Here is a 13,757-nt window from a genome sequence, read left to right on the forward strand (position 1 = left end):
TTACATGAGTGCATTAACTGAGCCGGGGCCCGAGACGCCTTGGCAAAAAAAGAAAAGACTGGTTTAAGCTGGAGAAGAATTCACTTTGATTTGACCTCCAGACTGAAGAGGAGATATAAACAGCCATCATGTGTGCCGTGCTTCGCTTCCCGCCGCCTCGCACCTATCACCTAATGCCGGCGCATCGTATGCAAAATTCATACTTTTGTATTATGTAACAACAGAAATATTGACATAATTTGGAGTAAATGCAATAAGAAGTGTCCTTGTCTGGCCGGTAATGTATGCGAATGTGCATGCGTGAATATTTATGCTATGGGTTAGTGCGCTCCCCGACTTCACGCTTATTTGCATCAAATCTGCGTCCAGATGGATGCAGCAGGGGGTTTGGATCGTTCACTCAAAGACCCATCCAAACAATCATCCACTTCTCTGTTTACAAACTGATTGATACTAAATGTACAGCATTCGGTGATCTGCTGTATCAGTGGTATTGTCTATGATTGCACAAAGTGCAAAAAGTGCATAGTACATAAATATAAATTGTGCCAGAATACATTACTGTTCAAAGTTTGGGGTTTGTAATGTTTTTGGAATATCAAGTCACTAATGCTCACCAAAGCAGCATTTAATACAGTAAAAACTGTAATTTTGTGAAATGTTATTACAATTTAAAATAACATAATAAAAAATAAAAATAATAATAATAATTTCATTTGAATATGTTTTAAAATGTAATTTATTCTTGTGATGCAAAGCTGAATTTTCAGCATCATTACTCCAGTCTTCAGTGTCACATGATCTCTCTGATGATCATTCTAACTAGGGATGGACGATATCTTATCGTTTGCGATATACTGGTAAAAATTCTCCTCACGATAAGAATTAGTCTTCCCGCGATAATAACGATAAAGTCTAGTTGTTGACATATTTCTGTGTGCGGACGTGAAATTGAGGAGGAGTAGCCTATATCGCTAAATGAGGAGCTCGAGCTCCTTTTACAATCTGTAACTGGTTTGGTTAGGGCTGTACAGTGCACAAAAAAATCGGTCTGAATAAATGTACTACAGTAACACGTGTGCGATACAGTTTTGCATGTGTATGAGCCTGTTTACAAACCTGTTGTCCAACAAAGATATCATTTATTGACATGCTTTTCTCCAAATTAACTTAATAACATAGTCGAGTGTTTGAAATACTTCTTTTTGTGACCAGACGTGGTTTCATATTACAGAATGATAGTATTATATACAGTGATAAAGGCAATGTCGATTAACATTGCATTATAAATATACTTTCCTTATAAAAACAAGGAAGTGAAGAACACAGATAAACCATATATTTTGTGCAATCGTATGTTTATGTTCCTCAAGTTTCATCAGTTAAAATGTCTCCATCTCCGTTGTGCGTTTTATTCAGTGATAACTGGATACCTTCTTGGGCTGCGTTCCACTCCTTTTAGACACGCACTCGCAAAGTTCCTTAAGTACTTCCCCTCGGGGGAATCCCCGCTGCCATTTTGAAGTGTGTTCCACTTCGTGAAGTGGACAAGGGAAGTTTATATGGACAGACCCTCGACTTCTGCTATGGATATGTGGAGTTTCTGTGCAAGAGCGCCCTCCGGCTACCAGTATGAATTAAACAGTCTTTACATTATGTGTGTACTCATTAACACAACACCCTATTTTGGGTAAAAATAGGAAAGATAATACTGGAAAGATAATACTTTTCTCTAAAGAAACATGATTCCCTGAATTATCGTCATTGATATCGTTATCGCAATAAATACAAGAAATACTGTGATATATTTTAAAGCCCATATCGTCCATCCCTAATTCTAACATGCTGACTTGTTGCTCAGAAATAATTTCTTATCATTATCAATGTTGAAAACAGTTCTGCTTCATATTTTTGTGGAATCCGTTATGCATTATTTTCCAGGATTTTTTGATGAATAGAAAGTTCAAAAGAAAAGCATTTATTTGAAATAGAAAATTTTCTGTAAAATTATAAATGTCTTTATTATCACTTTTGTTCAATGTAAAGGGTTAGTTCACCCAAAACTGAAAATTCTGTCATTAATTACTCACCCTCATGTCGTTCCAAACCCGTAAGACCTCCGTTCATCTTCGGAACACAAATTAAGATATTTTTGATGGAGTCCGAGAGCTCTCTGACCCTCCCATAGACAGCAATGATACTATTACGATCAACGCACAGAAACGTAGCAAGGACATCGGTAAAATAATTAATGTGACATCAGGAGTTCAACTGTAATTTTGAGAATACTTTTTGTGTGCAAAGAAAACAATAAGTAGACAGCACGTGCATGCTGAACGTAAACAACGCTCATTACGTTGATTACGTTCTGGGGTACTCTCCAAAATGGCGGAAGATGGTCACTCGGGGATAAGAATTGTTCAATAAATTATGTTATTATTGTTTTCTTTGCGCACAAAAAGTATTCTCGTAGCTTCGTAAAATTACAGTTGAACCCACAAATTAAGATATTTTTGATGGAGTCCGAGAGCTCTCTGACCCTCCCATAGACAGCAATGATACTATTACGATCAACGCACAGAAACGTAGCAAGGACATCGGTAAAATAATTAATGTGACATCAGGAGTTCAACTGTAATTTTGAGAATACTTTTTGTGTGCAAAGAAAACAATAAGTAGACAGCACGTGCATGCTGAACGTAAACAACGCTCATTACGTTGATTACGTTCTGGGGTACTCTCCAAAATGGCGGAAGATGGTCACTCGGGGATAAGAATTGTTCAATAAATTATGTTATTATTGTTTTCTTTGCGCACAAAAAGTATTCTCGTAGCTTCGTAAAATTACAGTTGAACCCCTGATGTCACATGGACTATTTTACCGATGTCTTTGCAACGTTCCTGTGCCTTGATCATGGTAATATCCTTGCTGTCTATGGGAGGGTCAGAGAGCTCTCAGATTCCATCAAAAATATCTTCATTTGTGTTCCGAAAATGAATGAAGGTCTTACGGGTTTGGAACAACAATGGGTGAACTAACCCTTTAATGTATCATTGTTGAAAATAAAATCGAATTTCAGTTTACATAAAATTAAAGTTAAATTTTTTTTACATTTACTAAAATTCACATACAACTGTTTAAAACAATGTGCATGATTAAAAAGAACTTGAAAAGTAGATTTTGCAATGGGACAAAGGAAGCTCATACTTCTGTTAATCAGTTAAGTGTGCACATCTATTGCTTGATTCAGATTATTTTAAAACACCAAATATTGGCCAATTATTTGGCCTGGCTGTGACACATATAGAATTCTGTCATTAACTATGATACAAGACTGAAGTGAGTTTTAATTTCTTTTAGAACATGCCAACAATCATCCAGTTCAAGGCTTACCTTGTATCCAGAGGACTTGATGTGGACGCCTCTCTTGGTGAGCGTGGACTTCATACGGATGAAGAAGGAACGTTCTAGAATGTTATCCGGCGACAGAAGACTAGGGCTGTTCGACTCCACTGCAGAAACAAACAAACAAACAAACAAACATCCTATTACAACAAAAAAACAATACACAACTCACAGAGACGGCAAGATATCAGACTGCTTTAGTGAGTATGGTGTGTAATATCTTCTCATTGAGTTTCTATCATCTCTTGGTAGACAGTTAATGGAACAGCACAACCTGATAAGGGGGAAGGCGCTAATCAAACTTTGACAATGTTTTAATTGTATTTACTAATAGCATGAAGCGGAGCCTCTGCAAACATGATAATTGCTTTAAACTCGACATGGAAAATGAATAAACCTCACCAGGCTGGTGTTAGATGTATTTGCCTCCATAGGAAATGGGAAAATTAAGCAGAGCGTAATTTAACAAACTTGGTTTAGTAAAAACACCACTCACTTTTGCTTCAGAAAAAAATTAAATATAATTACAATATAAAATTTTCAATGACAGTGAAAAAAATTATGTATTTCTTATACTATAATACATCTCTTACCAGATGGGAATGGAAAAAATAAAGATTTCAAGCCTTGATCTTAACACAAGGACACCTGACGAACAAAGAAGGTTCTGCTAATTTGCTGTAACACGCTTGATTAGAGCCAAATTAACTGCACATTTTAACTTGTCTTGACATTCAACATGTTACAAACAGCCACCAGAGGAGGTTTAGTGTAAGAACAGGACAGTATGAGAGCCAAAACTGCTAACAAAACGTTTGTCGATCTAAACGCTGACTGTGCAAATGTAACATATCTTTATTAGGGATCAAATTGTTGGTTGTGATGGAAATTATGCTATTATTATAGTCATAATTTGTGATAAAAAGCATAATTAACATTTTTAACACAATAAATACTGACATGCGTATATTTATTTGACTACAATCATAGTAGTGGCATTTTACTAATACAATTACATTTTCAAAGTTTAAGACTGAAAGTCTGGGTCTTGGACATGAGTAAAATCTATATATAATACATTTAAAAAGTGATAAAAATAAAAAAGGCACAAAAAAATGTAGGAAAATTAAATGAACATTATATAACAACAAGAAAAAAAAATCAACCCCTGGGACATAAAAGTATAGTTGAATAGAAACCGTCATATGGTTGTGGGTTTGGACTGCTGTATTTCCCCGTTTCTCTCTCTCTCTTTCTCTCTTTCCCTTTTTTCTCCTCCCTCTTTCTTTCTGAGAACATGAATTAAATGTCATTTAAAATCTAACTAGTCCTTTATCACTCTGGGGAAAAGGCAGAGCCATGTTATATTTAGTCATTTCATTTCTTCTGATTAAATATGAATTACTATGAAATTGTTCTCATCATCTAACACACAAGAATATGCCAACAGCTTTTTAATACACTATATAAGCACAAACTTCAGCTCTAAGAGTTTAATTCGCCTCTCTAATCCAGTCACATCAACCTTATTTCTCTTATCAGAGATTCCCATTTTGAATTAAATGAGCTCATTAGTTTTAATCAAAGGCAGAGAGATCAAAACTCGCACTTAAATGCTTTAGATCAGAGCTGTCAGTCAAGCGTAGAGTTCTATTTGACTAAAACACAAGATCAGAGGCCGTTGCAACTCGCCGTTTTCATTAAGAATGAGACGGGCTTAAAGATACGCTGTCCTTTTTTGACACGTGCGGCGCTCGGACCGAGAGAGGTCATTTACCACGTGCCCTCCGCGACCTCGTTTTGCTGTTAATGACAGGAATATGACCTTTGCGACACACACTCGCGCTCCTGCCTGAACAATATGCTGAATTCAGGATTTCCCTCGTGCTACGGAACAATAACAAAGAATGGGAATCCTGCCTGCTTTGCTTTTCCTGGCGATGAATAAACTATTACTACAAGTACAATAACGATTAGTCGAGAACACAGTCAAACGTATATATGTTACTAAACTAGTAGATTACAACAGTATCCATACAAACTATTCAACTCAACTCACATTCCCATGAAAAAGATGGCAGTTAAATATTTGTCACAAAACATATTACCATTAGAACCAATGAACCTCAACATTTCAAACTGATTTCTGTTTAAAAATAACCCAGTGAACATGCATTGCTTACATGTCTATGAATGAGCGCATCATTTGGAAAGCATTATGTGATCTGATAAACTTTATAAGGGAGAAACAAAAGAAAAATATCTACTGAATGTTGTTTTAATATCCTGAATGTTACAACATTGTTTTATATAAGAAAAAAAAGAGAATGATCAAAAAATGTAAATCTTCAGCATAAATTTACACATCAAATACAAATTTTAACAATACTATTTCTGAAAAACACTATTCTCAGTGGCATAGTATCTGATATGTCTTGCAGCGTAAATTATTTTTTCTCATCATCCAACACATAAAAATATGCACTATATAAGCAAAACTTCCTCTCTCTCTAATTCAGTCACATCAACATTATTTCTCTTAACAGAGATTCCCATTTTGAATGAAAAGAAAATGTATATATAACGTTATGTTGATATCTATATATCAGAAAACACCCCAACAATGTAAATCCTCCATGTAAATGTACATATCAAATACAAATTTTGACAATACTGTTTAAAACATTATTTTCAATGCCATTGTGTCTGATACATTGCCCTCCAGTGTAAAGTGAAATGTTTTCATCATCTATCACAAAAAATATGCCAAAAGTTTTTTAATACACTATATAAGTACAAACTTCAAAAAATGTCTATTTAATGTTGTTTTAATATCTAAATAAGAAAACTGCTTTAAAAATTTAAATCATCGACATAAATGTTCACAACAAATACAAATTTCAGTGTCTGATACATTGTCTAGCAGTGTAAAATGTTAATACATTTACTGTATGTCGCCTCTGCGCTGCATTAAAAGGTCTGTGTGAATGGAGCATGTGCAAAGAAGATGTGCTGGATTTATTCGTGTCAAAAACCCTGTTGTTTTGCACATATATGAGCTTCTAGCACTTCCATATTTTCAGTCCAGCAGGAAGCCCTGTGGCTGTAGGAATGTGGGCAGATCTGCTAAATCATCAATATCAGCCAATCCATGAGATTAAGGGAATCTGCTGCGTGTGTCGAGAGAGTCTTATATATTCGACTTAAACCAACATCCCCACAATGCACCTGTGTTCCAGCAGCAGCACAACACTCCACACGCTTCAACTTTTGTTTTTGTGTTGTGTATATGAACTCCCTTGCAATCCAAGTGAGACCATAACACAGAAAACCATTCAAATCTAGAAAATGCCTCAGACACCTTCCTCGTGGAAGAGAGTAGTTTATGAGTTTAAAAATAAAACCATCTATGACATATAAAACTGACAATATCAGACATGACTTTTTAAAAGGAAAATATTATTTATGTGGGAGGGAGGTGAATTTATGATCCGGAAGGCCTTGGGATTAATTTTCTTGATGAAACCTTCGAGAATGAATGTGTCTGGGAGTAAATGATGAGATTTTAAAAGTATTCCACTCCTCGCCGAGCGTGTTGACCATCAATAACCACCTGGCAGGTCTGGAGGTCCTCGTCCGCACCGCAGTCCCCATGTACACTGCACGCTCAGCATATGACTTATAGGCCTGTAGGAAAGCTCGAGTACTCTGGCTAATATTCCTCAATTTGCATTTATATAAATATTAGTACCAATTCAGGACGTCAGGTGTTTACTGTACAAATAAATCAGGATTAAACATGCGGGCTGCTGGTCTCTCAGGCTTTACCACCATTTCAAGAATGGTGTGAGGAACGAGGTCGTCCTGGTCCTAGTCTGACAGATGAAGGCTTTGCTCTGTATGTTAGTAATAATGTATAATTCAAACAGCTTGCTCCATATTGAGATGTGGCTGGTGGTTTTTAATGCCACCCCTATGGCAACGAGTACAGAAGTCCTTTCTGAATTTCAGTCATTTTATCACCATTTAACAGTTTGATTAATTATGAAGCAAAGCATGAAGTAAATATTGATATATTTGATTAACTGTGATTAAATTGATTCATTAATTAGCATATCATGTAATTAATTAAAGGGACAGTTCACACAAAAACGAAAATTCTGTCATCATTTCATCATGTCGTAACCAAACTGTTGACGGTAGCCATTGACTTTCATAATATGTCTTTCCATACTATGGAAGTCAATGGCTACCGCCAACATTTAAAGGAATGGTTCAGCCAAAGATGAAAATGTTAAGATTATTTACTCACTCCCAGGCTGTCCAAGATGTATAGGTCTTTCTTTCTTCATCCATAGAGAAATGAAGGTTTAACAATAAATTGACACAAAGATTTGACACAAAAACGACCATTTAAAATTTGGACAGTGCTAATTCTTCACACTTGTCAAAAATGAGGCGGTTCTTTCTGCCTACGTCACGCATGACCTTTCTAATATGCATATTTCACACTAGACATTGTGCATCAAACTGAGCTGGACCAAGGCGGGCATTTGTAGTTAAAAAGGATATCATTTTTCTTTTTTTTCTGAAAAGGACTTATTGTGGTGGTAAAGAAGACCCTTATTTGTTGGCTGGGGTTGTGTGGATTACTTTGAAGCTGCTTAAATATGGATGGTCATGGATTTTGGACGGTCGAAAATGGCCTACGGTGAGCACCGTTCACTTGGACTAGATGGAGAAAAATCCTGGAATGTTTTCCTCCAGTACCTTCATTTCTCTTCGGCTGAAGAAAGAAAGTTCCCTTTCAGTCGGTCACTCCCGACGTCACGTCGGTTGACCGACGAAATTGGGATCTCGCTTAGAGGGACCAATCCACTTCGAGTGTAAACTAAACGAGCCAATGCACATTGGCATGCGATTATTGCATCCAGGTAACCGAGACGATCTATACATCTTGGAGTGAAAGTGAGAAAAAAAATCAGGAAATTTTCATTTTTGGGTGAACTATTCCAAGTCCTAATGATAATCTAGCAGAAAAGTGATTTTTCAAGTTGGTTTTGAAGTAAATAATTTCAGGTTTCTGTGATGCATTCCTTCGAGACAGCGCTCACAATGCATTGCTGTTACAGACACTTAAATCTGTGATCAATATTTAATCCCGCAATAATGAAAAAGGATTCCCCGGCAAGAAAAGCTCAGACGCGGGTCTGAGATGTCACCAAGCTGAACTGCGAAACAAATGACACTTACGCTAAAGTAAACACTGAAATATGTTTGGAGAAAAACAGCCTGAAGAATCCAGACCACGCTGGATTTTAAATCCAATCTTGAGGAAAAATCATGCAAAAAATAAATAAATGAAGAAAGAAAACAATTATATGCACACAAAAAACCACAACAACGAAACAGAGGCCATATGTGCTCTACAACAGGAAAAGGAAATGCATAAGGAAGCATACGGACGCAGAACTGCCCTCGTGATAAATGGGGTGCAGTAAAACTTTACATTGTACTATTTGTCTTTTGAATAATCCATGCCAGAGACGGTCCCAGACTTCACTGAATAAGAGCTTGTTTCTTCTCTCTTTCGTCCGCAAATAAACTTCAAATACACTGTGGGTTCCTACAGTAAGTCAGGTGTGAAGGTTTGTCAGCACTCGCATTGCCTTGTCTGTTTTCTGATTGCTTTATAAGGAATCAGATGCATGTTGGGACGCTACAGCTGTATATTGCCACTGCAATTTCTCTTTAGAGGCAGATTAAAAACCAGAGGCTCCAGACGTGGATCACTTGATCATGAAAAGCACCTGTGACAACAATAAAAACAGCCTCTTCTCAAGCTGTGCTAAGCAGTTCTGTTTGTGATGTTTTACATGGCTCGATATGGACGGCTGCAGATTAAAACTAGATTTCTGAGTGGTGCTTGTTTGAAGGCTCAGGTGGTAAAAAGAGCTCATCCCCAAGTCTCTGTGATATTCTGCTCTCCAGATACGACTCGGGTCCCTCCTTCAATGCAAGTCTAGGAGATTTTTTGCCTGTTTTGTTGGATGAAAATTTTAAGCTTGACAATTAAATAAGTCCACAGCATAAACAGTGCTGGACTAGTTATGTTAAATAAGTTTAACATTTTTACTATCCCTAAGTATGAGCTTTAGCAAGCACCACGAATAAACCTTTTGCAGCTTAAATGTTCATTTGAAACAGGATTATTATTGTACCCAAAAACTAAAATGAAAGCTATGACTAATTTAAAAACACGTTTTGAATTGACAAACAAAAAGATCTTGCCTATATTTAAACTGACTATTCATAAATCCTCAATTAATTCCTAAATTGTGATCACAAACAAAAAATGAAACAAGAAAAAAAAAATGTGTAAAATAAAATTAATTAAAATGATATTAATGCATTTCAGAGACCCTCTATTTGATCTGAGCCCCTGAAAGAGAAAAACAAGAAGCAAGCTGTAGAGGGGACAACAGGTGAAGACCAGCGCGTCTGGACTCCTGGAAGATGAGAGGAAAGGTCATGGAGTGAAAGATCGTCTCAACAATGAACACGGTCCATTCCAGCAGGCACATATGGAAGGAGTTTGGGAGAAGATCGCTGAGGTCACGGGAACATCGCAAAAAAATGCATGTGGGAAATCACCAGAATACAGATGAAGGGACTGGTCATAGAGCAACATATCGTCTAGTAAACGAACAAACAGATTGAGGAGATATGGCAGAACTGCCATTAGAATGACGCAAGGAGAAGTGGTCTGTTTAAACAGAAGGAGATGAAGCTCCTGCCAGATGTCCAGGCACCCATTAGCAGCTAAAGGTGCAGGTGTCAGTGGCCTATGGCTCTGTGAAGCCCATCAGCCTGACCCCTGCGCCCTACACACTAAGAAAGCAAGTACACAGGCGTCAGGAAGGAGCAGACAGTCTGACAGCTACACGTCACCTGACCGACTCTCTCAGAGTCACACTCAAACAGATCAGGTGCTTTTGCTAAGATACTCAAAGAGAAACTGATTGCAGGAAGTCTTAAAGAGTTTAAGAACAAACTAAAAACAAGCAGATTTGTACCTTTTCTGAAGAAAAACCTACATTCACAGTTCTAGGCTTTTGTTTGTGGTTGTTATGCAGTTACTATGGGGTTCTGAGTGCTTTTAGCATGTTGCTATTGTTTTTAGCACATTGCGGTGGTGTTCTGAGTGTTTAGTATGTTGCTATGATGTTGCCATGATGTTCTGAGTGTTTTAGCACATTGCTATGGTGTTGCTATGGCGTTATGAGAGTTTTTAGCACATTGTTATGGTGTTCTGAGTGTCTATGACACATTGCTATGGTGTTCTGAGTGTTTTAGTATGTTGTTATGGTGTTGCTATGGTGTTCTGAGTGTTAGTGGCACATTGCTATGGTGTTCTGAGAGTTTTAGTGTGTTGTTATGGTGTTGCTATGGTGTTCTGAGTGTTTATGGCACATTGCTATGGTGTTCTGAGTGTTTGTGGCACATTGCTATGGTGTTCTGATTGTTTTAGTATGTTGTTATGGTGTTGATATGATGTTCTGAGTGTTTTTAGCACATTGCTATGCAGTGGTTTCTTCAAGTCTGTTCCGAAGTACTTAGGGTTAGTGGTTTGTTCAAATTCAAATGATATGGTTTATTTAAGTTCACAAAACAATGTTTGTAAGAACATACTAATTAAAATGACAAGCCTACTTTCGAGGCATACATTTAGACCTTTATAACCACTGAGAAGGACATGAAATAAGTTAGAAATTGCTTTCTGGTATGTGCTGTGCATGTGTATTTATGTGATGTGCTTCAATGCAACAAAAGGTTATTTTTCAATTATAAATCTGGAGCTGTGGCTGAAACAAACTGTTTTCTGTGACACTGTAGAGGACAGTTCAAACCGAAGCCATAAAAGGTTTGTTGTTTGCAGACGCTGAAGGACCACTGCCTCAAATTTCAAGTTCTATCGATTCGACACAGTTGTGCTCTCTTCTGAAGTCATCTGAGAGTCGTATTCTTCAACCCTCTTTTTTTCCCTGCTATACATCAATAACAGATTTACTCACAAACAGCGTTAAAAATTAATGTATGTAGCTTGAAAGACTGAAAATATAAGCTATTTGTTTGTTTAAAAACACATCAGAGAAGAGATGCTAATACACACACACACACACACACACACACACACACACACACAAACAAATGTTTCGGCGGAGACCCGTATGGTCTGTAAACATATTTCGGGAGTTGTATCCTCAGCAGACCTTCAGGATATACCTCTATAGCCACCATGGTGTAGATATGTGTGTAATGTCCCTGTTTCCATAGCAACCCCATTTTGACATTCACTATAATATGTAGCTGACATCCATTCACACAATGCAACAATATATCTCTGCTAAAGAGGCAAAGCAACAGCAAAACACAAGATCTGAACCTTTAAAACCTACACCCTGATTTCTACACCACCCAATCCTACAACACTGTCAAAATAAAGAATCAACTTAAACAAGATGCTAAAATATGCAATACAAGACTAAGCTAATGCAAAACGCAACAAAACAACTTTTCTGCAAAAGCAGTAAATATCTCGTCAGGACAGGCCCTGTGTGTCAAGCATGCAGAGGTTTAATTGCAGCCTTGATGAAGTTGTGCATTTATCACTCAGTGACGACATGCCACCGCAGTGATAACCATAAACACAGGATATCAATTAGCTGCTGTTAACAGTGTTTTAATTATTCCTTCATCTGAAAAAGTCAGGCAATAATCAAATTTGGGCTTGTAAATGAATTTCAAAGTGCTGTAATTGAAGCACTCTTTTCCCCTCAAATGAACGTACACATGTAGGCGTAGTTGTTCGTTTTAAAGAGCAAATCAAAAATGGATGTAGGGTCGTGTTTACCTGTGGTAATGGATTGCATGAATTTTCACCACAACAAATGATGAGAGAACACAACAACTTTAGGATTATTCTATTAACCGAAAAGTGCAATGTGAATTTAAAACACTTTCAAATGGGGTCACATAATGCATTTATTTATTTATTTTTCCCGCCCTGAGGTCCATTTATAATGTTAGTAAAGTTTTTGCACCACAAATGCATAGTAATTAGTTTTTTTCTTAACCACCTGTCTGACCTTAAATATAGAAATAGTTACATTTTTTGGTGCCGTGTCTTTAAGAAACACTCCTTCACATGTAAAATAAGCAACAGAGACTGCAGTTTTTCTGTTAGATATATAATTTTTAACAAACCAGCCTCTTTGTGAAGCTGCATCATTGGCAAGTTAAAAACGACATACTTGTAAATAAATTTGAAATGTGCGTCTGACTGAAATGATTAAGGACCTCGTTAAAGGGACAGTTCAGTCAAAAAAGAAAACTTATATTATTTATTAACCCTCACGACTTACATTCTGTTGTGAAACACATATTTTGAAGAATGTTTCACTTTTTTGTCCATACAATGTAAGTCATTGAGTTCCAAAACAACACTGACACTTTAAGAATTTTTTTTTTCTTACAAGGAAGTCATACAGGTTTGGTACAACACAAGTAGCTGTCCCTTCAAAAATCAAATCATGATGATGCTTATTGTGCATTACTATGCAATATACTATAAAGAAGCATTAGCAAAATAATTTACATTTATATTGCTTGTAAATTTTAAAAGCAACATATATACATACAGTGGTGTGAAAAAGTGTTGGCCCCCTTCCTGATTTCTTATTTTTTTGCATGTTTGTCACACTTTAATGTCAGCAGCCATGCCAACCACACAAACCTTGACCTTCTTTGTGTGACACATAAATACTGAAACACAAGCTGCCAAATATTACGCTGGATGACGTGAAAAATGTGTATGCAGCAGTTTCCACAGAGTCCGGTGACATTACAGTATGATTTTATGATTACAGCTGGAGGGAAGATGAATTCTTTGTTTGCAGACAGTATTATTGACACCAGACAACCAGCAACTGCCACAAAGTCTAGCTGGCACAGGATAAAAAAAAAAGAAATAAGATTAAAAATGAGTATCAAATGCAAACATGTTTTTAAAATAGCCATTCTGTGCCTTCATTAGTGTGCATTGACTTGTCATCGATTCAGTGCTGTGAAGTTTGGTCTTCTTTCAAGGTGCATTGTGGGATTTTACCACCTGAAGATGATTTTATTGTCCATTCTGTGTCTGTCACCACATGTGTTTGGATCTTCTCACTGCAGGACAGAAGAAGCGGTCAGATAACCTCTGCCCTCCGCTACAGCTTCATCCACTGGGTCTCTGCAGGGAATGCTGGGATACTGCACTTATCTATTATTAATACGGTAATGAGGGTGA

At 37.0% G+C, this 13,757-nt stretch overlaps 1 protein-coding gene across 1 annotated transcript in view; it reads right to left on the reverse strand.

Moving 5' to 3' along the window:
• Positions 1 to 13,757, reverse strand: part of LOC107693192 (neuronal PAS domain-containing protein 3-like) — a 49,037-nt gene that overhangs the window by 13,889 nt on the left and 21,391 nt on the right. Inside the window, exon 2 of the mRNA XM_016492491.1 lies at positions 3,395 to 3,513. Within this exon, the coding sequence (XP_016347977.1) occupies positions 3,395 to 3,513 (119 nt within the window). The remainder of the gene's footprint in view (positions 1 to 3,394; positions 3,514 to 13,757) is intronic.

Source organism: Sinocyclocheilus anshuiensis, unplaced genomic scaffold (assembly GCF_001515605.1).
Source record: "Sinocyclocheilus anshuiensis isolate Anshui unplaced genomic scaffold, SAMN03320099.WGS_v1.1 scaffold222, whole genome shotgun sequence".
Classification (NCBI taxonomy): Eukaryota; Metazoa; Chordata; class Actinopteri; order Cypriniformes; family Cyprinidae; genus Sinocyclocheilus; species Sinocyclocheilus anshuiensis.